The sequence below is a fragment of the Scyliorhinus canicula genome, chromosome 4 (genome assembly GCF_902713615.1).
Source record: "Scyliorhinus canicula chromosome 4, sScyCan1.1, whole genome shotgun sequence".
Lineage (NCBI taxonomy): Eukaryota > Metazoa > Chordata > Chondrichthyes > Carcharhiniformes > Scyliorhinidae > Scyliorhinus > Scyliorhinus canicula.
In genome coordinates, this window is record NC_052149.1 from 132,644,288 (window position 1) to 132,669,510 (window position 25,223).

The 25,223-nt window shown below is 49.3% G+C and overlaps 1 protein-coding gene across 1 annotated transcript in view; it reads right to left on the reverse strand.

The window, feature by feature from the left end:
- Nucleotides 1-25,223, reverse strand: part of LOC119965012 (soluble guanylate cyclase 88E-like) — a 678,135-nt gene that overhangs the window by 268,060 nt on the left and 384,852 nt on the right. The window contains exons 10-11 of the mRNA XM_038795212.1: nucleotides 20,228-20,357; nucleotides 9,670-9,816 (exon numbers count right to left, since the gene is read on the reverse strand). Of these exons, the coding sequence (XP_038651140.1) occupies nucleotides 9,670-9,816; nucleotides 20,228-20,357 (277 nt within the window). The remainder of the gene's footprint in view (nucleotides 1-9,669; nucleotides 9,817-20,227; nucleotides 20,358-25,223) is intronic.

Below are 25,223 nucleotides of genomic sequence, written 5' to 3' on the forward strand. Positions count from 1 at the left end.
GTGCTGTGAAGCATTGATGCTAACCACCATGCTACCGTGAGGCCCCATTTGGTGTGTACATGCTGTAATAACAAGGATTCGAGAAGGAGGGGAGTTCATATTAGTTAAGACGAGTTAATGTTATTAGATTTTTTAAAAAAAATTTAGCTTACCCAATTATTTTTTCCAATTAAGGGGCAATTTAGCGTGGCCAATCCACCTACTCTGCACATTTTTGGGTTGTGGGGGCGAAACCCACGCAGACACGGGGAGAATGTGTAAACTCCACACGGACAGTGACCCAGAGCCGGGATCAAACCTGGGACCTCAGCGCCGTGACGCAGCTGTGCTAACCACTAGGCCACCGTGCTGCCCTATGCTATTTGATATTTAAAGGATAAATTTAAAGTAAAGAGTAAGACATGCCAGCAGAACCCCAAGCCGTGGTTTGCTCTTCCTGCTCCATATGGGAGACCAGGAACCCATCCAGTTCCCAGGACCATGTGTGCAGGAAGTGTCTCCAACTGCAGCTCCTGGAATCCTCAGTTTCAGAGCTGGAGCAGCGGCTGGCTACACTGTGGAGCATCCGCGAGATGGGGAGTATCATGTACAGCACGTATAGAAAGGTGGTCACACCACAGGCTCAGACTCCACAGGCAGGAAGGGAATGGGTGATCTCCAGACAGAGCAAGAGAGCTGGGCAGGCAGAGCAGGAATCTCCTGTGGCCATTTCCCTGCAAAACAAACACACTGTTTTGCATATTGTGGAGGAAGGGTATCATATTCTTGCGACATTAGGACCAGTTCTGGGGGAGGTGGGACCTGTACAAACTGGACTCACGGGCAGGAGCGGGTCTGTCCTTGGGAGAGTGCTTACGAGAGACGTTGGGGAAGGTTTAAACTAATATGGCAGGGGTATGGGATCCTATTTAAGGATCCAGAGTGGGGGAATCAAGAACAAGAGAAAAATACAGAAAGGAGAATAAGAAAAGTGATAGGCAGAGAAATCAAGGGCCTGTATCAGATAATGACACTGTAAAAAATAGGTTCGGGACAAGGAACTGTAAAAGGACTAGCCTTAAGGTTTTATACCTGAAGGCACAGAGGATTCAAAATAAAATGTGGTCCCTTTGTTCAAGAAGGGGAGTAGAGATAACCCCGGTAACTATAGGCCGGTGAGCCTAACGTCTGTGGTGGGTAAGGTCTTGGAGAGGATTATAAAAGATACGATTTATAATCATCTAGATAGGAATAATATGATTAGGGATAGTCAGCATGGTTTTGTGAAGGGTAGGTCATGCCTCACAAACCTTATCGAGTTCTTTGAGAAGGTGACTGAACAGGTAGACGAGGGTAGAGCAGTTGATGTGGTGTATATGGATTTCAGTAAAGCGTTTGATAAGGTGCCCCACGGTCGGCTATTGCAGAAAATACGGAGGCTGGGGATTGAGGGTGATTTAGAGATGTGGATCAGAAATTGGCTAGTTGAAAGAAGACAGAGAGTGGTAGTTGATGGGAAATGTTCAGAATGGAGTTCAGTTACGAGTGGCGTACCACAAGGATCTGTTCTGGGGCCGTTGCTGTTTGTCATTTTTATAAATGACCTAGAGGAGGGCGCAGAAGGATGGGTGAGTAAATTTGCAGACGACACTAAAGTCGGTGGAGTTGTAGACAGTGTGGAAGGATGTTGCAGGTTACAGAGTGACATAGATAAGCTGCAGAGCTGGGCTGAGAGGTGACAAATGGAGTTTAATGTGGAGAAGTGTGAGGTGATTCACTTTGGAAAGAATAACAGGAATGCGGAATATTTGGCTAATGGTAAAATTCTTGGTAGTGTGGATGAGCAGAGGGATCTCGGTGTCCATGTACATAGATCCCTGAAAGTTGCCACCCAGGTTGATAGGGTTGTGAAGAAGGCCTATGGTGTGTTGGCCTTTATTGGTAGAGGGATTGAGTTCCGGAGCCATGAGGTCATGTTGCAGTTGTACAAAACTCTAGTACGGCCGCATTTGGAGTATTGCGTACAGTTCTGGTCGCCTCATTATAGGAAGGACGTGGAAGCCTTGGAACGGGTGCAGAGGAGATTTACCAGGATGTTGCCTGGTATGGAGGGAAAATCTTATGAGGAAAGGCTGATGGACTTGAGGTTGTTTTCGTTAGAGAGAAGAAGGTTAAGAGGTGACTTAATAGAGGCATACAAAATGATCAGAGGGTTAGATAGGGTGGACAGCGAGAGCCTTCTCCCGCGGATGGAGGTGGCTAGCACGAGGGGACATAGCCTTAAATTGAGGGGTAATAGATATAGGACAGAGGTCAGAGGTGGGTTTTTTACGCAAAGAGTGGTGAGGCCGTGGAATGCCCTACCTGCAACAGTAGTGAACTCGCCAACATTGAGGGCATTTAAAAGTTTATTGGATAAGCATATGGATGATAAGGGCATAGTGTAGGTTAGATGGCCTTTAGTTTTTTTTTCCATGTCGGTGCAACATCGAGGGCAGAAGGGCCTGTACTGCGCTGTATCGTTCTATGTTCTATGTTCTAAATGGATGAATTAGTTGCGCAGATAGGTGTAAAGGGATATGATATAGTTGTGATTAGGGAATCTTGGCTCCAACATGACCAAGGATGGGAACTAAATATCGAGGGCTATTAGGTTTTTTGGAAGGGCAGTAAAAAAGGTGGTGGAATTGCATTGATTGAAGAAGATATTGATACAATATTGAGGAAAGCTATTAGTGCAGAGATGTGGAATCTGTCTGGGTCGAGTTAAGAAACATCAAGGGACAAAATATATGCATGTGGTGGTATACAGATCACTAGACTGCAGTGGTAATGTTAGGAAAAGTATTAGACAGGAAATCAGGGATGCATGTCATTGAGGAACATCTGTGATTATGGGTGATTTTAATCTGCATATAGATTGGGTGTCTCAAATTAACCACAGTACAACAGAGGAGGGATTTCTGTAGTGTATACAGGGGGTTTTCTGGACCAGTATGTTGAGGAACCAACAAGGGAACAGCCCATCTTGGACTGGATGTTGCGCAATGAGAAAGGATTAGTTGGCAATCAAGTTGTGAGAGAACCCTTGGGGTTGAGTAACCATAATATGTTAGAATTCTTCATCAAGGTGAGTTTGTTGATTCTGAGACAAGAGTCCTGAACCTCAAAGATAGCTATATGGCCAGGACAGACTGGAAACATTGCAGAAATGAAGGACAGTGGACAGGCAATGGCAGGCACTCAAGCAACGAATAGGTGAACTCCAAAAGATGTTCATTCCTATTTGACACAAGAGGGAACTGTGGCCAAACCATGGCTTACAAGAGAAATTAGACATAGTATTAGATTCAAAGAAGAAGCGTACAAATTAGCAAGAAAAAAGAATAGCCTGAGGATTGGGAACAGTTTAAAATTCAGCAAAGGCAGACCAAGGGATTGATTAAGAAGGGGAAAATACAATTGGAAAGTAAACGATCGGGGAACATAAAAATTCACTGTAAAATTCACTGAATGAAAGGAGAATAATATTGATAAAAACTAATGTAGACCCCTTGTGGTCAGAAACGGGGGACTTCATAACAAGGAATTGGCGGAGAAACTAAATTTGTACTTTGCTTCTGTCTTCACAAAGGAAGACATGAATAATGTGCTCAAAGTTCTGAGAAACACAAGTTTTAGTGAGGAGCTGAAGGAAATTAGTTTTAGTAAATAAATAGTTTTGGGGAAATTAATGGGATTGAAGACAGACTAATCACCAGAATCTGATAATCTTCATCCCAGAGTACGAAAGGAAGTGGCCCTAGAAATAGCAGATCCATTGGTGGTCATTTTCCAAAATTCTTTGGACTTTGGAATGGCTCTTACAGATTGGAGGGCAGCTATTCAATAGTAACCCTACTATTCAAAAAGGGAGGTAGAAAGAAAACAGGGAACGATAGACCAGTCAGCCTAACGTTGGTAGTAGGGAAGTTGCTGGAGTCCATTATCAAGGATTTCATAGTCCGGTATTTGGAAAGCAGTGGTGAAATTAGACACAGTTAGCATAGATTTATGGAAGAGAAATCATGCTTGACAAATCTACTGAAATTCTTTGAAGTTGTAACTGGTAGAGTTCACCAGGGAGAAATCGGTGGATGTGGTTTATTGTTACTTTCAGAAGGTTTTCGACAAGGTCTCACATAGCAGATTAATGTGTAAACTGAAAGTGCAAGGGAATACAGGTAGTGTCTTGAGATGGATAGAAAGCTAGTTAGCAGACAGGAAGCAAAGAGTTGGAACAAATGGGTCTTTTTCCATTTGGCAGGCAGTGACTAGTGGGGTGTGCTCGGCCCCCAACTGTTCACATTATATATTAATGATTTGGACGAGGGAACTAAATGTATTCTCTCCAAACTTACAGATGATCAAAAGTCGGGTGGGAGAGTGAGCTGCGAGGAGGTTGCAGAGATGCTTCAATGGGATTTGGACAGGCCGAGTGTGTAGGCATATGCATGGCAGGTGCAGTATAATGTGGATAAAAATAGGAACATGTAAAGTAGAAGCAGGAGGCCATTCGGCCCTTTGATCATCAAGTTTAATACCCTAATCGTGCCTCCCCCCATGTCCCTTCATCCCTTTAGATCCACAAGCTATATCTAATTCCTTCTCGAAATTACAGGTTTTAACCTCGATTTCCAAAGATTCACCACTCTCTGGGTGAAGTAATTTCTCCTTATCTCAGTCCAGAAGGTATACCGCTTATCCTAAAATTATGACCTCTAGTTCTGGATTCCCCCACCATCAGGAACATTCTTTATGAACCTACACTGTCTAATCCTGTTTGAATTTTGTAAGATCCCCTTTCACTCTTCCAAACTCCAATGAATATATTCGAGGAAAAAGTTCGGAGTGATTCTCGCCTGTCTTCCGGCGGGCATGGGGACTTAGTTCCCAGAGGGAGAATCCCGCCCAGGATCTCCAGGCATTTAGAGAAGCAAGGACTGATTATGGATAGTCAGCATGGCTTTGTGAGTGGAAAATCATATCTCACGAATTTTGGATGAGAATTTAGGATGCATGGTTAGTAAGTTTGCAGATGACACCCAGATTGGTGGCATAGCGGACAGTGTAGAAGGTTATCCAGAATTGCAATGGGATTTAATCAACTGGGTCGATGAATGCCAGGTGGAGTTTAATTTAGATAGATGTGAGGTAATGCATTTTGGTAAATCGAATCGGGGCAGGATCTACTCAGTTAATGGTAGAATGTTGGGGACATTTGTAGAACAAAGAGATCTGGGAGTACAGGTTCATAGCTCCTTGAAAGTGGAGTCAGGGTGGTGAAGAAGGCATTCAATATGCTTGGTTTCATTGGTCACAACATTGAATACAGGAGTTGGGACAAAGTTGTACAAGACATTAGTAAGGCGTCACCAGGCTGGTTGGGTGAGCTGGTCCATGGAAGCCAGGTGCCCCTCAACCAGGCTGATCACCTGGAACGTTGGGTGAAGGGGGCCGGTAAAGAGGGCACGTGTGTTCGCGCATCTGAGGGCGCTGAAGGCGGATGTAATAATGCATCAGGAGACCCATCTGAAAGTGGCTGACCAGGTCAGATTGAGGAAGGGCTGGATTAGCCATGTCTTCCACTCGGGGCTGGACACTAAAACCGGGGGGGGGGGGGGGGGGGGGGGAGGGGGGGGGGGGGGGGGGGGGTCGTGATTTTGGTCAACAAACGGGTGCAATTTGAGGCAGGCAGCACAATCTCATATGGGGGAAGCAGATTTGTCATGGTGAGTGGCAAGTTTGAGGGGATGAGGGTAGTTTTGGTCAATGTACATGCCCCAAATTGGGATGACGTGGAGTTTATCGAGAGACTGCTGGGGAAGATACCTGACCTGGACTCTCAAAGGCTGATTATGGGAGGGGATTTTAACACAGTCTTTGACCCCGGCCTAGACCGGTCGTGTTCAAGAACGGGTAAGATGCAGGCAATGGCAAAAGAACTGAGGGGTTTTATGGAGCAAATGGGGGGGGCTGATCCATGGAGGGCTAGTCGGCCGACGGGGAGGGAGTTTTCGTTCTATTCACATGTCCATAAGGTGTATTCCCGAATTGATTTTTTCATCATGAGCAGGGATTTTCTGGCAGGGGTGACAGACGTAGAATATTCGGCAATCGCTATTTCGGACCATGCCCCACGTTGGGTTGATCTGCAGGTCTGCAAGGAAAGTTTTCAGCACCGTCAATGGAGGCTGGAGGTCAGTTTGGTGGCGGACGAGGCGGTGTGTGAGAGGGTGAGGAAATGTATGCAAAACTACCTGCAGGTCAATGACACAGGGGAAGTCTCAGCTGCGGTGCTTTGGGAGGTGCTGAAGGCAGTGGTGAGAGGATGGCTGATTTTGATTAGAGCGCATAGGGACAATACGGACAGGGCAGAAATGGACCGGCTGGTAAGGGAGATCTTACAGATAGACAGGAGATATGCGGAGATCCCGAGGGCAGAGCTATTAAAGGAACAACGAAGGCTACAGACCGAGTTTGGGGTGTTGGCCACAGGTAAGGCTGTGGAGCAGCTGAGGAAGGCGAGGGATACGATTTACGAGCACGGGGAGAAAGCCAGTAGAATGCTGGCACAGCAACTGAGGAAGAGGGAGGCGGCCAGGGAAATAGGCCAGGGAAATGGGGCGGGGGTGGGAAACTTGATAGGTGATCCGGCAGGGCTGAAATAGGTGTTCAGGGACTTCAATAGTAAGCTTAACACCTCGGAACCCCCTCCAGGGCCGGAGGTGATGAGGCGCTTTCTGGATGGACTGACCTTCCCAAAAGTGGGTAGGGGATTGGTAGATTGTGGGCCCCGATCAGGACCGAAGAAATATTGAGGGGCTTGAGGGCCATGCAATTGGGTAAAGCCCCAGGGCCGGATGTGTATCCGGTGGAGTTTTACAAAACGTCCTCCGAGATAGTGGGGCCGGTGCTGGTTAGGGTTTTAATGAGGCAAGAAACAGAGGGGTTTTACGTGTGATGTCACAGGCCACCATCTCCCTGATATTGAAACGGGACAAAGACCCAGAGGGTCCTGTAGGCCAATCTCTCTGCTCAACTTAGATGCTAAAATACTGGCCAAGCTCTTGGCTGCTAGGAGTGAGGACTGTGTGCCGGATGTCATTATGGAAGATCAAACTGGGTTCATCAAGGGCAGGCAACTGGTGGCCAACCTAAGAAGGCTGCTGAATGTGATCATGATGCCCCCGGAGAGTAGGGAGGTAGAGGTAGTTGTGGCAATGGATGCCCAGAAGGGTTTTGACCGGGTTGCGTGGGACTATCTATGGGAGGTGCTGGGACAATTTGGGTTCGGGGGGGAGCTTTCTCGACTGGGTCAGACTGTTGTATGTTGTACCATGCTCCGGAGGCAAGTGTGAGGACGAATAGGACAACTTCTGACTATTTCAGACTGTACCGTGAACAAGGCAGGGGTATTCCCTCTCCCCACTGCTGTTTGCGTTAGGAGCCCTGGTCACGGCGCCCGTGCCGCTCCCGTGATCCACCAACTCTACCAGCCCTATCGTGGTGGAGACTTTGCGAATCTGAGACCAATGGAGAAGGCACGTGCGGGGAGTGGGAGCATTGGTTTGGTTCCCAATTTGCGACAATCACCAGTTTGCCCCGGGGAATATGGACGGTGGGTTCCGAGCATGGCGGAGGGCTGGGATTAAGAGGATAGGGGATTTGTTCTTGGAAGGGAGTTTCCCGAGCATGAGGGCGCTAGAGGAGAAATTTGGGCTGGTGAGAGGGAATGAGTTCAGGTACTTGCAGGTGCGGGACTTTCTACGCAGACAGATTCCATCCTTCCCACGCCTGCCACTCAGGGGGATCCAGGACAGGGTAGTGTCCAGTGGATGGGTGGGGGAGGGGAGAGTCTCGGATATATATAAAGAACTTATGGAAGCAGAGGAGACACAGACTGAGGAGCTGAAGCTTAAGTGGGAAGAGGAGCTCGGGGGTAAGATGGAAGAGGGCTTATGGGCGGAGGCATGGAGTAGGGTAAATGCAACTGCAACATGCGCCAGGCTCAGCCTGATTCAATTCAAGGTTGTCCACCGGGCCCACATGACAGTGGCCCGGATGAGTACATTTTTCGGATTGGAGGACAGGTGCGCCAGGTGTTCGTGAGGGCCGGCGAACCATGTCCACATGTTTTGGGCATGCCCAAAACTCAGAGGGTACTAGCAGGGGTTCGCGGATGTTATTCCCGGGTACTGATAAACAGGGGTGGTGAGGAGTCCAGAGGTGGTTATTTTGGATGTTTCAGAGGACCGAGAGTCCAGGAAAGAGAGGCTGACGTTCTGGCCTTTGCTTCCCTGGTAGCCCGGCGACACATTCTGTTGGCATGGAGGGACTCAAAACCTCCAAAGTCGGAAGCCTGACTATCGGATATGGCGAGCTTTCTCAGTCTGGAGAAAATTAAGTTCGCTTTGAGAGGGTCAAGGCTCGCCCGGAGGTGGCAACCATTTATCGACTTCTTAACGGAAAATTAATCGTCAGCAGGGGGGGGGGGTTAGGGTAACAAAGATTAGGGGGGTAGTTAGGCTGGTCCTTGTAGGAGGGGAGCTGATTTTCTTGCACTATAATGATTGTTTTTTGCACACTGTTTTAGATTGTTGTTGTTGTTTATTGTGCCAAAATGTCTTCATAAAATTGTTTATCAAAAAAACAGACATTAGTAAGGCCACACTTGGAATATTGTGTCCAGTTCTGGTTACCCTATTATAGAAAGGATATTATTAAACTAGAAAGAGTGCAGAAAAGATTTACTAAGATACTACCTGGACTTGATGGTTGGAGTTATAAGGAGAGGCTGGATAGACTGGGGCTTTATTCCCTAGAGTTTAGGTGACTTACAGATCTATAAAATAGTGAGGGACAGAGATAAGGTAGGTAGTCCACATCTTTTCCGAAAGGTAGGAGAGTCTAAAACTAGAGGGCATAGGTTTAAGGCGAGAGGTGAGAGGTACAAAAGGGTCCAGAGGAGCAACTTTTTCACACAGAAGGTGGTGAGTGTCTGGAACAAGCTGCCAGAGGCAATAGTAGAGGGGTACAATTTTGTCTTTTAAAAAGCATTTAGACAGCTGTATGGGAAATCTGGGTATAGAGGGTTATTGTCCAAATGGGAGTAATTGAGACTAGCTTAGTGGTAAAAACGGGACGGCATGGGCAAGTTGGGCCGTTGGACCTGTTTTCATGCTGTAAACCTCTATGACTCCAGGGAAATGTTTAATTGTCCACTACCTGCCATAGGCCTGCTCTGGTGGCAATATCCTTCCGCATTCAGCCAACTTGGTCACCAGTACTGGTGATGAAGCTGGGTGTGCACAGCATTGCTGTGTGGGATATATGGACACTGTTGAAACACAAGGAAGTGTCAGAGTGTGGGGGAGGGGAGAAACCGGAAAGTGTCAAGGTCCGGGGCACATGGGTGGTGTCTGGATCCTGGATACCCAGGTAGTGTTGGGGTAGGGGGCAGCTGGACAGCGTCGGGGTCCGGGTTACCTGGGCAACATCAGGATCTGAGACATCCAAAGAGTTGTTGCTGCTTATCTAATGATGGAATGAATAATAAAAAGTAACTTAGTCAAAAACAATGAGAATCCGCCAATCTGTGTCATAATTTGGTAACCATAACTGAGGCCTACCATGGTAACTGGGGCCTACCTCACAGGTGTTCACAGAAGGCAATCCTTTCCGGAGACTCTTAGCTACAGGTTTAGGAATCATCCGGTACAGAAGGTCATCTGTCTTCTTCATTTCGTAATCCAACATCTTCATACTCTCCTCAAGTTTACTTGATTTCTTTTGTTCCTAAAATTAAACGGAGGCAATGGAGCCGACTAAAGGTTTGCGGAGAAATGAGGGGGAATCCAGAAATCCGCACCTTGAAGCCAAATATACCGTGACAGTCAAATACCCCACCCCCAAATACCCCCCACTCCCAAATACGCGGAAGCCAAATACCCAACATCTCCAAATATCCCCACTTCAAATACCCCCAAGCCAATTACCCATCACCCCATCTCCAAATACCCCCAAGCCAATTACCCATCACCCCACCTCCAAATACCCCCAAGCCAATTACCCATCACCCCACCTCCAAATACCCCCAAGCCAATTACCCATCACCCCACCTCCAAATACCCCCAAGCCAATTACCCATCACCCCACCTCCAAATATCCCCATTCCCCCAAACACTGCCCAACCCAGATACCCTAATGCCAAATACACCGAAACCCAAATACCTCCCACCCCAAAATACTCCCACCTCCAAATACCCTAAGCCAAATACCCCACCCAGGGCAGCACGGTAGCATGGTGGTTAGCATAAATGCTTCACAGCTCCAGGGTCCCAGGTTCGATTCCCGGCTGGGTCACTGTCTGTGTGGAGTCTGCACGTCCTCCCCGTGTGTGCGTGGGTTTCCTCCGGGTGCTCCGGTTTCCTTCCACAGTCCAAAGATGTGCGGGTTAGGTGGATTGGCCAGGCTAAATTGCCCGTAGTGTCCTAATAAAAGTAGGGTTAAGGGGGAGGTTGTTGGGTTACGGGTATAGGGTGGATACGTGGGTTTGAGTAGGGTGATCATGGCTCGGCACAACATCGAGGGCCGAAGGGCCTGTTCTGTGCTGTACTGTTCTATGTTCGATGTTCACCCCAAAAGGCTATGGTGAGCTACCTTCTTGGCCGCTGCAATCCACGTGATCCAGGTACATCCACAGTGTTGTTAGTGAGGGACCTCAATAATTTTGGCACAGGAAGAGTAAGGAATGCTTCCAAGTCAGGATGATGAATGGCTTGGAATGGAACGTCCAGGTGGTCATGCACCCAGGTATCTGCTACCCTTGTCCTTCTAGATCAGTGGTTCTCAACCGGGGTCCACATGGACCCTGGGGGTCCATGTAATATTACTGGGGGTCCACACAAAAAAAATACCGAATTGGGGGTCCACGGTGATATTTTAGTGGTCCATAGAGCAATTCTACTTCAGAACAATTGTTATTACTGAGAATCAAGTAGAAGAAAAAAATGTTTGTTTTCATGATGAATATTCACCTTTCCCTCTCTCTCTCTCTCTCTCTCTCTTTAACACAGTAATCACTAGAAACTGTGTATATTTGATATGAATTGGTTATTTTTAGAGTAATTTAATTCAATTTAGTCAGTAAAAAGTATTTTCATTACTTTTCATATTAGAATAAGTTTGGCAACGTACGAAAATACCGCTAATCCGTTTCCAACCCTCACGGTAAGGTAGATGGACTTTAGGATTAGTTTACCACGCATATAAGAAGCTTTTTTTTCTGTGGAATGGCTATGGGGGTCCACAAAAAAAAATTAAGAGGAAAAGGGGTCCATGGGTTAAAAAAGGTTGAGAACTCTTGTTCTAGATGGTAGTGGTCATGGGTTTGGGAGGTGCTGTCTAAGGAACGTTGGTGAGTTCTTGCAATACATCTTGTAGATGGTACACGAAAGGGAAAATGCTGGGAAATCTCAGCAAGTCTGGCAGCATCTGTAGGGAGAGAAAAGAGCTAACGTTTCGAGTCCGATGAGCCATTTTCTCTCCCTACAGATGCTGCCAGGCTTGCTGAGATTTCCCAGCGTTTTCCCTTTCGTGTACCATCTACAAGATGTATTGCAAGAACTCACCAACGTTCCTTAGACAGCACCAGGTTTAAATGGGCCGATGCAAACTCGATGGGTTAAATGGCCTCCTTCCTTCTGCACTGTATGTTCTATGTTCTATGTAATGCAATTGAATGTCAAGGTATGGTCAGACCCTCTCTTGTTGGAGATTTTCATTGCGAACATTACTTGCCACACATCAGCCAAAGCCTGGATATTGTCCAGATCTTGCTACACTTGGACTTGGACTTCTTCAGTATCTGAGGAGTCACAAATGATGCTGAGCATGCAAACATCCCCACTTTTGACCTTACGATGGAAGGTAGGTCATTGATGATGCAGTTGAAGATGGTTGAATGTAGGATGCTTGCATGAGGAACTCCTGTAGTGATTTCCTTTGACCCAGATGATTGACCTCCCTTCCTTTGGTCTTCAATATGAGTCCAACCAGAGAAGAGTTTTCCCATTGAGTCCAGTTTTACTATTTGATGCCACACTTGGTCAAATATACTGATGTCAAGGGCAGTCACTCCCATCTCACCCAAGGTCAGGAACAGAGTGATCTTGGCAGAATCTAAACTGGGCATCAATGAGCAGGTCATTGGTCAGCAAATGTCACTTGATAGGACTATTGATGACCCCTTCCATCAGTTTGCTTATGATCAAGAGTAGACTAATGGAGCAGGAATTGACTTGCCTTTTGTGTATAGGACATTCCTGAACAATTTTCCACAACAGAAAAGAAAGTGCATGATAGGCACAAAGGACTAAGCACTTCAGATAGCCTAGACAAATTTAGGAAGTGCCGGAACAAAGTCAAAAAGGAATTAAGGAAATCAAACCAAAGGCATGAAAAAAGATTAGCAAGTAAAGTGAAAGAAAACCCAAGGATGTTTTACCAATATATTAATGGTAAAAGGTTAGTTAAAGAATAATTTGTCTTCGTGTTTACAAAGGAAATGGATGATGCAGATACAGTAGTGCAGGAGGAACACAAAACAGGTATACCGTTTTGGATACTGTTGGGGGAGATGACTCACCAGGGGAAGGCAGTAGTAGCCAGGCTCATGGCACCGTGGCTGGCTCTGCTGCACAGAAGGGCGGGAAAAAGACTGGCAGGGCTATAGTGATAGGGGATTCGATCGTAAGGGGAGTAGACAGGTGTTTCTGTGGTTGAAAACGAGACTCCCGAATGGTATGTTGCCTCCCGGGTGCACGGGTCAGGGATGTCTCAGATCGGCTGCAGGACATACTGAAGGGGGAGGGTGAACAGCCAGTTGTCGTGGTGCATATAGGCACCAACGATATAGGTAAAAAGCGGGATGAGGTCCGACAATCAGAATTTAGGGAGTTAGGAGATAATTTAAAAAGTAGGACTTCAAAGGTAGTAATCTCAGGATTGCTACCAGTGCCACAAGACAGTCAGTAGAAATTCAAGAATAGTCAGAATGAATACATGGCTTGAGAGATGGTGCAGGAGGGAGGGGTTCAGATTTTTGTGACATTGGAACCGGTTCTGGGGGCGTTGGGATCATTACAAATCGGATGGTCTATGCCTGGGCAGGACTGGAACCAATGTCCGAGGGGGTGCCTTTGCTAACATTGTTGGGGAGGTTTAAAACTAATGTGGCAGGGGGATGGGAACCAGATTAGGACGTTAGAAGTCAGTAAAGAGGCAGCAACTAAAGCCAGTAAGGTATTAGATAATAAACTCATTGTGACTCAAGGGGGAGAGTAGACAGTGAAGAGATGATGATCGCAAAGGGACAGGTGGTCTGTCGTGCATTTGTTTAAATGCGAGAAGTGCAGCAGATAAGGCAGATGAAGTTAGGGCTTGGATTAGTACCTGGGAATATAATGTTATTGGTATTACTGAGACTTGGTTGAGGGAAGGGCAAGATTGGCAACTAAATATCCCAGGGTATAGATGCTTCAGGAGGGATAGAGAGGGAGGTAAAAGGGGTGGAGGAGTTACATTTGGGGCAGCAGGGTAGCATTGTGGTTAGCACAATTGCTTCACAGCTCCAGGGTCCCAGGTTAGATTCCGGCTTGGGTCACTGTCTGTGCGGAGTCTGCACATCCTCCCCGTGTGTGCGTGGGTTTCCTCCGGGTGCTCCGGTTTCCTCCCACAGTCCAAAGATGTGCAGGTTAGGTGGATTGGCCATGATAAATTGCCCTTAGTGTCCAAAATTGCCCTTAGTGTTGGGTGGGGTTACTGGGTTATGGGGATAGGGTGGAGGTGTTGACCTTGGGTAGGGTGCTCTTTCCAAGAGCCGGTGCAGACTCGATGGGCGAATGGCCTCCTTCTGCACTGTAAATTCTATGATAATTACTGGTCAGATATGATATCACAGCTGTGATTAAGGAGGGCACGATGGAGGATTTGAGCACTGAGACAATATGGGTAGAGCTAAGAAATAGGAAGGGTGCAGTAACATTGAGGACTTTATACAGGCCTCCCAAAAGCGAGCATGAATAAAAGGTACAAATATGTGGACAGATTATTGAAAAATGTAGGAGCAATCAGGTGGTCATAATGGGAGATTTTAACTTCCCCAACATTGAATGGGTCTCATGTAGTGTTGGAGGTGTAGACGGAGCAGAATTTGTAAGGAGCATCCAGGAGAGTTTTTTAGAGCAGTATGTAAATAGTCCAACTCTGGAAGGGGCCATACTGGACCTGGTATTGGGGAATAATCCCGGCCAGGTGGTTGAAGTTTCAGTCGGTGATGACTTTGGGAATAGCGATGATAATTCCGTAAGTTTTAGAATACTCATGGACAAAGACGAGAGTGGTCCGAAAGGAAGAGTGCTAAATTGGGGAAAGGCCAAATATAACAAAATCCGGCAGGAGCTAGGGAATGAGGATTGGGAGCAGCTGTTTAAGGGCAAATCCACATTTGATATGTGGGAGGCATTTAAAGAGAGGTTGATTAGAGTGCAGGACAGACATGTTCCTGTGAAAATGAGGGATAGAAAGAGCAAGATTAGGGAACCATGGATGACGGGTGGAATTGTGAGACTAGCAAAGATGAAAAAGGAAGCATACATAAGATCTAGGCGACTTAAAACTGATGAAGCTTTGGAGGAATATCGGAAAGTAGGACAAATCTCAAACGTGCAATAAAGAGGGCTAAAAGGGGTCATGAAATATCTTTGGCTAACAGGGTTAAGGAAAATCCCAAAGCCTTTTATTCGTATATAAGGAGCAAGAGGGTAACTCGAGAAAGGCTTGGCCCACTCAAAGACAAAAGAGGGAATTTATGCGTGGAGTCAGAGGAAATGGGTGAGATTCTTAATGAGTACTTTGCATCGGTATTCACCAAGGAATGAATGAAATGAAAATCGCTTATTGTTACAAGTAGGCTTCAATGACGTTACTGTGAAAAGCCCCTGGGAGAGGGACATGACCGGTGTTGAGGCTTGGGATGAATGTTTAAATTCTCTAGGTCAAGTCAGCATAAGGAAGGGGGTAGTTTTGGGTATTCTAAAACGCATTAAGGTGGACAATTCCCCAGGTCCGGATGCGATCTATCCCAGGTTACTGAGGGAAGCTAGGGACAAAATAGCTCGGGCCTTAACAGATATCTTTGCAGCATTCTTGAGTACGGGTGAGGTCCCGGAGGACTGGAGAATTGCTAATGTTGTCCCTTTGTTTAAGAAGGGTAGCAGGGATAATCCAGGGAATTATAGACCTGTGAGCTTGACGTCAGTGGTAGGCAAACTGTTGGAGAAGATACTCAGGGATAGTATCTATTCACATTTGGAAGAAAATAGACTTATCAGTGATAGGCAGCATGGTTTTGTGCAGGGAACGTCATGAAACCTAAAAGAATTCTCTGAGGAAGTGATAAAATTAATTGATGAGGGTAAGATAGGGTGGACAGTGAGAGCCTTTTTCCTCGGATAGAGATGACCAACACAAGGGGACATAGCTTTAATTTGAGGGGTGGTAGATATAGGACAGATGTCAGAGGCAGTTTCTTTACTCAGAGAGTAGTAGTGGTGTGGAACGCCCTGCCTGCAACAGTAGTAGACTCGCCAAATTTAAGGGCATTTAAGTGGTCACTGGATAGACATATGGATGAAAATGGAATAGTGTAGGTCAGATTGGCTTCAGATGGTTTCACGGGTCGGTGCAACATCGAGGGTCGAAGGGCCCGTACTGCGCTGTAATGTTCTATATTATAAGGGCTGTAGATGTCATATATATCGACTTCAGTTTAATAACGTTTCCCATTGCAGGTTGATGGAAAAAGTGAAGTCGCATGGGGTTCAGGATGTACGAGCTAGATGGATAAAGAACTGGCTGTGCAACAGGAGACAGAGAATAGTGATGGAAGGGAGTGTCTCAAATTGGAGAAAGGTGACTAGTGGTGTTCCACAGGGATCCATGCTCGGACCACTGTTGTTTGTGATATACATAAATGATCTGGGCGAAGGTATAGGTGGTCTGATTAGCAAGCTTGCAGATGATACTAAGATTAGTGGAGTTGCAGATAGCGAGGGGGACTGTCAGAGAATACAGCAAAATAAAGATAGTTTGGAGAGTTGGGCAGAGAAATGGCAGATGGAGTTCAATCCAGGCAAATGCAAAGTGATGCATTTTGGAAGATCCAATTCAAAAGCAGACTATCCGGTCAATGGAAGAGTCCTGGAAAAAATTGATGTACAGAGAGATCTGGGAGTTCAAGTTCATTGTACCCTAAAGGTGGCAACGCGGGTCGATAGAGTGGTCAAGAAGGAATACAGCATGCTTGCCTTCATCGGACGGGGTATTGAGTACAAGAGTTGGCAGGTCATGTTACAGTTGTATAGGACTTTGGTTAGGCCACATTTGAACTACTGCGTGCAGTTCTGGTCGCCACATTACCAGAAGGATGTGGATGCTTTAGAGAGGGTGCAGAGGAGGTTCACCAGGATGTTGCCTGGTATGGAGGGTGCTAGCTAGGAAGAAAAGTTGAGTAGATTAGGATTGTTTTCGTTGGAAAGACGGAGGTTGAGGGGGGACCTGATTGAGATCTACAAAATTATGAGAGGTATGGACAGGGTGGATAGCAAAAAGCTTTTTCCAAGAGTGGGGGTGTCAATGGCAAGGGGTCACGATTTCAAGGTGAGAGGGGGAAAGTTTAAGGGAGATTTGCGTTTAAAGTTTTTTTACGCAGAGGGTGGTGGGTGCCTGGAACGCTTTGCCAGCGGAGGTGGTAGAGGCGGGCACGATAGCATCATTTAAGATGCATCTAGACAGATATATGAACGGGTGGGGAACAGAGGGAAGTAGATCCTTGGAAAATAGGCGACAGGTTTAGATAAAGGCTCTGGATCGGCGCAGGCTGGGAGGCCCGAAAGCCCTGTTCCTGTGCTGTAATTTTCTTTGTTCTTTGTTCAGAAGTGCCGAGTGGATGATGGCCTCCTCCGGAGGTCCCAGCATCACAGATGTCACTCTTCAGCCAATACGATACATTCTATGTGATATCAAGAAACTGCTGAAGGCACTGAATACTGAATACTGCAAAGGCTCTGGGCCCTGACAATATTCCGGCAATGGTACTGAAGATTTGTGCTCCAGAATTTGCCGCACCCTTAGCAGAGCTGTTTCAGTACAGCTCCAACACTGGCATCTACCGGGCAATGTGGAAAATTGTTCAGGTGTCCCCTTTACACAAGAAGCAGGACAAATCCAACAGCCAACTACTGTCCTGCGAGTCTACTCTCCATCATCAGAAAGTGATGGGAGGAATCATCAACAGTGCTTGCTCAACAGTGCTAGCAAGGTTCACTTACTCAGCAATAACCTGCTCACAGAATCTCAGTTGGGTTCTGCCAGGGTCACTCAGATCCCAACCTCATTTCAGACTTGGTTCAAATATGGACAAAGAGCTAAATACCAGAGGTGAGGCAAAGTGAGAGTGACTGCCTTGATATCAAGGCAGCATTTGACCGAGAATGGCATCAAGGAGCCTGAGCAAAACTGGAGTCAATGGGAATCAGAGAGAAAACTCCCCGCTGGGTGGAGTCATACCTTGCACAAAGGAAAATGGTTGCGCTGATTAGAGGTCAATCATCTCAGCTCCAGGACATCACTGGAGGAGTTCCTCACAGAAGTATCCTAGGACCAAACATCTTCAGTTTCTTCATCAATTACCCCCCTTCCTTCATAAGGTCAGAAGTGGGGATGTTCACAGATGACTGCACAATTTTCAGCACCATTTGCAACTCCTCAGATAATTAAGCAGTCCATATCCAAATCCAGCAAGACATGGACAATATCCAGGCTTGGGCTGACAAGTGGGAAGTTACATTTTTTCCACACAAGTGCCAGGCAATGACCATCTCCTACAAGAGATGATCTAATCATCACCCCTTGACATTCCCACTGCCCAAAAATATGCAGGTTAGGTGGATTGGCCATGCTAAATAGCCTTAGTGGCCAAAAAAGGGTAGGAGGGGTTATTGGGTTAGAGGGATAGGGTAGAAGTGAGGGTTTAAGTGGGTTGGTGCAGACTCAATGGGCCAAATCGCCTCCTTCTGCACTGTATGTTCTGTTCAATGACATTACCATTGCTGAACCCGCCACAATTTCCGCTTTGATTTTATCTTTGTGGGCAGCACGGTGGCACAGTAGTTAGCATTGCTGCCTCACAGCACCAGGGTCCCAGGTTCAATTCTGGCCTTGGGTGACTGTCTGTGTGAGTTTGGATTTTCTCCCCGTGTCTGCGTGGGTTTCCTCCGGGTGCTCCGAGTGGTTCAAGAAGGAAATTCACCACCTTCAGGGTAGCAGGGTAGCATGGTGGTTAGCATAAATGCTTCACAGCTCCAGGGTCCCAGGTTCGATTCCCGGCTGGATCACTGTCTGTGTGGAGTCTGCACGTCCTCCCCCTGTGTGCGTGGGTTTCCTCCGGGTGCTCCGATTTCCTCCCACAGTCCAAAGATGTGCGGGTTAGGTGGATTGGCCATGCTAAATTGCCCGTAGTGTCCTAATAAAAGTAGGGTTAAGGGGGAGGTTGTCGGGTTACGGGTATAGGGTGGATACGTGGGTTTGAGTAGGGTGATCATGGCTCGGCACAACATTGAGGGCCGAAGGGCCTGTTCTGTGCTGTACTGTTCTATGTTCTATGTTCATTCAGAAGGGCAACTAGGGATGTGCAATAAATGTTGGCCTAACCACATCCTGCAAATTAATTTTTAAAAACATTTCTGTTGGTATGGAGTCACATGTAGGCCAGAACAGATGTGGACAGCATTAATGAACCCAATGGGATTTTATAAAAATCAACCATGGTTTCAAAATCACGATTAGACTTTTTATTTCTAATTTGAATTTTGATTGTAATATCACCACTTCCCATGCTGGGATTCGAACTCGGGCTTCCAGCAATACCACAAGCACCTCCACACAAAGTACCCCACAGAAGCAAACGCTACATTAACATCCTTCCTACTCTTATTCCAAAGTTGCCCTTACACCCACATACACCCAAGCTCTGCCCACACCACCCACTAAACCCCAACACCAACATACACCCCAAAACCCCCACACATACTCACCATACCCATACAACCCTCCACACACACCACACACAGTACCAGTGGATAGCACTATTGCTTCACAGCGCCAGGGACACGGGTTAGATTCCCGGCTTGGGTCACTGTCTGTGTGGAGTCTGCACATTCTCCCACTGTCTGTATGGGTTTCCTCCGGGTGTTCCGGTTTCCTCCCACAAGTCCCAAAAAAAGCCGTGCTTGTTAGGTGAATTGCATATCTGAATTCTCCCTCAATGTACACGAACAAGTGCTGGAATGTGGCGACTAGGGCATTTTCACAGTAACTTCATTGTCATGTTAATGTAAGCCTACTTGAGACCCTACTAAAGATTATTATTATTACACCGATACAGCCCCCCACTCCAACCTATCACATCCCATAGACAGAATGCCCGCCACCACACCCAGCACAGATTCTACACTCATTAAACACTGCACAACACCCACACCAACCATAACCCCACATAATAAGCCTAAAACCCTAGCAGCTAAAAACCCAGTTTTCCCAATACCGCCCTCGGTCAACCATCCCTCCAAGCACTTGGATACAATTGTCATATCCCACACGGGACTTAAGAGATGGGAATGATTATCTCCCCCATGGTTCTTGTGGAGTATGAGCTCCCTCGCAGAGGAGCGGGGGAATTCCATTCAGCGATGTATAAAAGGTCAGCCAGTAAGACACCGCCCTGTCGGGATCTACTGGATGTTGTACATAACATAACGGTAAATAAAAACAAGTTTTGGGCAGCACGGTGGCCTAGTGGTTAGCACAACCGCCTCACGGCGCTGAGGTCCCAGGTTCGATCACGGCTCTGGGTCACTGTCCGTGTGGAGTTTGCACATTCTCCCCGTGTCTTTGTGGGTTTCGCCCCCACAACTCAAAAAAAATGTGCAGAGTAGGTGGATTGGTCATGCTAAATTGCCCCTTAATTGGAAAAAATGATTGGGTAATCTAAATTTTAAAAAATAAAAAAATTAAAAATAAATAAATACACGTTTTCCATTCTGACTCGATGTGGAATCCCTGTGTCCTGATTGAGCACAGAACCTACCTGGATTAAAGCTCTTTTCAATTCTTCAGACTGTTGCGTCCCAGCAAGAACCAGATCACGGCTGGAATCGTGCATACTGAGGTCATTGATGTATAATCCCGTCTTAAACATGGCACCAAGACTCTCCATCCTGTAACATGGAGTTCAGTGCATCAATTACACTCCATCACCCAGTCATCGAACCCAACCCCATCACCAAACAAAACCCCATCACCCAGTTACCAAACCCAACCCCGTCACCAAACCAAACCCCATCACACCGTTACCAAACCCAACCCCGTCACCAAACCAAACCCCATCACACCGTTACCAAACCCAATCCCGTCACCAAACCCAACCCCGTCACCAAACCCAACCCCGTCACCAAACCCAACCCCGTCACAACCGTCACCAAACCCAATCCCGTCACCAAACCCAACCCCGTCACCAAACCAACCCCGTCACCAAACCCAACCCCGTTCACCAAACCCAACCCCATCACCACCGTTACCAAACCCAATCCGTCACCAAACCCAACCCCGGTCACCAAACCCAATCCCGTCACCAAACCCAACCCCGTCACCATACCCAAACCCCGTCACCAAACCCAACACCGTCACACCTGTCACCAAACCAATCCCGTCACCAAACCCAACCCCGTCACCCAAACCCAACCCCGTCACCAAACCCAACCCCGTCACCAAACCCAACCCCGTCACAAACCCAACCCCGTCACCAAACCCAACCCCGTCACCCCGTCACCAAACCCAACCCCGTCACCCCCGTCACCAAACCCGTCACCCCCGTCACCAAACCCAACCCCGTCACCAAACCCAACCCCGTCACCAAACCCAACCCCGTCACCAAACCCAACCCCGTCACCAAACCCAACCCCGTCACCAAACCCAACCCCGTCACCAAACCCAAGCCCGTCACCAAACCCAGCCCGTCACCAAACCCAAGCCCGTCACCAAACCCAAGCCCGTCACCAAACCCAAGCCCGTCACCAAACCCAACCCCGTCACCAAACCCAACCCCGTCACCAAACCCAACCCCGTCACCAAACCAAACCCCATCACACCGTTACCAAACCCAATCCCGTCACCAAACCCAACCCCGTCACCAAACCCAACCCCGTCACCAAACCCAACCCCGTCACACCGTCACCAAACCCAATCCCGTCACCAAACCCAACCCCGTCACCAAACCCAACCCCGTCACCAAACCCAATCCCGTCACCAAACCCAACCCCGTCACCAAACCCAATCCCGTCACCAAACCCAACCCCGTCACCAACCCAACCCCGTCACCAAACCCAACACCGTCACACCGTCACCAAACCCAATCCCGTCACCAAACCCAACCCCGTCACCAAACCCAACCCCGTCACCAAACCCAACCCCGTCACCAAACCCAACCCCGTCACCCCGTCACCAAACCCAACCCCGTCACCCCGTCACCAAACCCAACCCCGTCACCCCGTCACCAAACCCAACCCCGTCACCCCGTCACCAAACCCAACCCCGTCACCCCGTCACCAAACCCAACCCCGTCACCCCGTCACCAAACCCAACCCCGTCACCCCGTCACCAAACCCAACCCCGTCACCCCGTCACCAAACCCAACCCCGTCACCAAACCCAACCCCGTCACCAAACCCAACCCCGTCACCAAACCCAACCCCGTCACCAAACCCAACCCCGTCACCAAACCCAACCCCGTCACCAAACCCAACCCCGTCACCAAACCCAACCCCGTCACCAAACCCAAGCCCGTCACCAAACCCAAGCCCGTCACCAAACCCAAGCCCGTCACCAAACCCAAGCCCGTCACCAAACCCAAGCCCGTCACCAAACCCAAGCCCGTCACCAAACCCAAGCCCGTCACCAAACCCAAGCCCGTCACCAAACCCAAGCCCGTCACCAAACCCAACCCCGTCACCAAACCCAACCCCGTCAGCAAACCCAACCCCGTCACCAAACCCAACCCCGTCACCAAACCCAACCCCGTCACCAAACCCAACCCCGTCACCAAACCCAACCCCGTCACCAAACCCAAGCCCGTCACCAAACCCAAGCCCGTCACCAAACCCAAGCCCGTCACCAAACCCAAGCCCGTCACCAAACCCAACCCCGTCACCAACCCAACCCCGTCACCAAACCCAACCCCGTCACCAAACCAAACCCCATCACACCGTTACCAAACCCAATCCCGTCACCAAACCCAACCCCGTCACCAAACCCAACCCCGTCACACCGTCACCAAACCCAATCCCCGTCACCAAACCCAACCCCGTCACCAAACCCAACCCCGTCACCAAACCCAATCCCGTCACCAAACCCAACCCCGTCACCAAACCCAATCCCGTCACCAAACCCAACCCCGTCACCAAACCCAACCCCGTCACCAAACCCAACCCCGTCACCAAACCCAACCCCGTCACCCCGTCACCAAACCCAACCCCGTCACCCCGTCACCAAACCCAACCCCGTCACCCCCGTCACCAAACCCAACCCCGTCACCCCGTCACCAAACCCAACCCCGTCACCCCGTCACCAAACCCAACCCCGTCACCCCGTCACCAAACCCAACCCCGTCACCAAACCCAACCCCGTCACCAAACCCAACCCCGTCACCAAACCCAACCCCGTCACCAAACCCAACCCCGTCACCAAACCCAACCCCGTCACCAAACCCAACCCCGTCACCAAACCCAACCCCGTCACCAAACCCAACCCCGTCACCAAACCCAAGCCCGTCACCAAACCCAAGCCCGTCACCAAACCCAAGCCCGTCACCAAACCCAACCCCGTCACCAAACCCAACCCCGTCACCAAACCCAACCCCGTCACCAAACCCAACCCCGTCACCAAACCCAAGCCCGTCACCAAACCCAAGCCCCGTCACCAAACCCAAGCCCGTCACCAAACCCAACCCCGTCACCAAACCCAACCCCGTCACCAAACCCAACCCCGTCACCAAACCCAACCCCGTCACCAAACCCAACCCCGTCACCAAACCCAAGCCCGTCACCAAACCCAAGCCCGTCACCAAACCCAAGCCCGTCACCAAACCCAAGCCCGTCACCAAACCCAAGCCCGTCACCAAACCCAAGCCCGTCACCAAACCCAAGCCCGTCACCAAACCCAAGCCCGTCACCAAACCCAAGCCCGTCACCAAACCCAAGCCCGTCACCAAACCCAACCCCGTCACCAAACCCAACCCCGTCACCAAACCCAACCCCGTCACCAAACCCAACCCCGTCACCAAACCCAACCCCGTCACCAAACCCAACCCCGTCACCAAACAAAACCCCATCACCCAGTTACCAAACCCAACCCCGTCACCCAAACCAAACCCCATCACACCGTTACCAAAACCAACCCCGTCACCAACCCAAACCCCATTACACCGTTACCAAACCCAATCCCGTCACCAAACCCAACCCCGTCACCAAACCCAACCCGTCACACCGTCACCAAACCCAATCCCGTCACCAAACCCAACCCCGTCACCAAACCCAACCCCGTCACCAACCCAACCCCCATCACACCGTACCAAACCCATCCCCGTCACCAAACCCAACTCCGTCACCAAACCCAACCCCGTCACCAAACCCAACCCCGTCACCAAACCCAACCCGTCACCAAACCCAACCCCGTCACCCAAACCCAACACCGTCACACCGTCACCAAACCCAATCCCGTCACCAAACCCAACCCCGTCACCCCGTCACCAAACCCAACCCAGTCACCCCGTCACCAAAACCCAACCCCGTCACCAAACCCAACCCCGTCACCCCGTCACCAAACCCCAACCCCGTCACCCCGTCACCAAACCCAACCCCGTCACCCCGTCACCAAACCCAACCCCGTCACCCCGTCACCAAACCCAACCCCGTCACCCCGTCACCAAACCCAACCCCGTCACCCCGTCACCAAACCCAACCCCGTCACCAAACCCAACCCCGTCACCAAACCCAACCCCGTCACCAAACCCAACCCCGTCACCAAACCCAACCCCGTCACCAAACCCAACCCCGTCACCAAACCCAACCCCGTCACCAAACCCAACCCCGTCACCAAACCCAAGCCCGTCACCAAACCCAAGCCCGTCACCAAACCCAAGCCCGTCACCAAACCCAACCCCGTCACCAAACCCAACCCCGTCACCAAACCCAACCCCGTCACCAAACCCAAGCCCGTCACCAAACCCAAGCCCGTCACCAAACCCAAGCCCGTCACCAAACCCAACCCCGTCACCAAACCCAACCCCGTCACCAAACCCAACCCCGTCACCAAACCCAACCCCGTCACCAAACCCAACCCCGTCACCAAACCCAACCCCGTCACCAAACCCAAGCCCGTCACCAAACCCAAGCCCGTCACCAAACCCAAGCCCGTCACCAAACCCAAGCCCGTCACCAAACCCAAGCCCGTCACCAAACCCAAGCCCGTCACCAAACCCAAGCCCGTCACCAAACCCAAGCCCGTCACCAAACCCAAGCCCGTCACCAAACCCAACCCCGTCACCAAACCCAACCCCGTCAGCAAACCCAACCCCGTCACCAAACCCAACCCCGTCACCAAACCCAACCCCGTCACCAAACCCAACCCCGTCACCAAACAAAACCCCATCACCCAGTTACCAAACCCAACCCCGTCACCAAACCAAACCCCATCACACCGTTACCAAACCCAACCCCGTCACCAAACCAAACCCCATTACACCGTTACCAAACCCAATCCCGTCACCAAACCCAACCCCGTCACCAAACCCAACCCCGTCACACCGTCACCAAACCCAATCCCGTCACCAAACCCAACCCCGTCACCAAACCCAACCCCGTCACCAAACCCAACCCCATCACACCGTCACCAAACCCAATCCCGTCACCAAACCCAACCCCGTCACCAAACCCAACCCCGTCACCAAACCCAACCCCGTCACCAAACCCAACCCCGTCACCAAACCCAACCCCGTCACCAAACCCACCCCGTCACCAAACCCAATCCCGT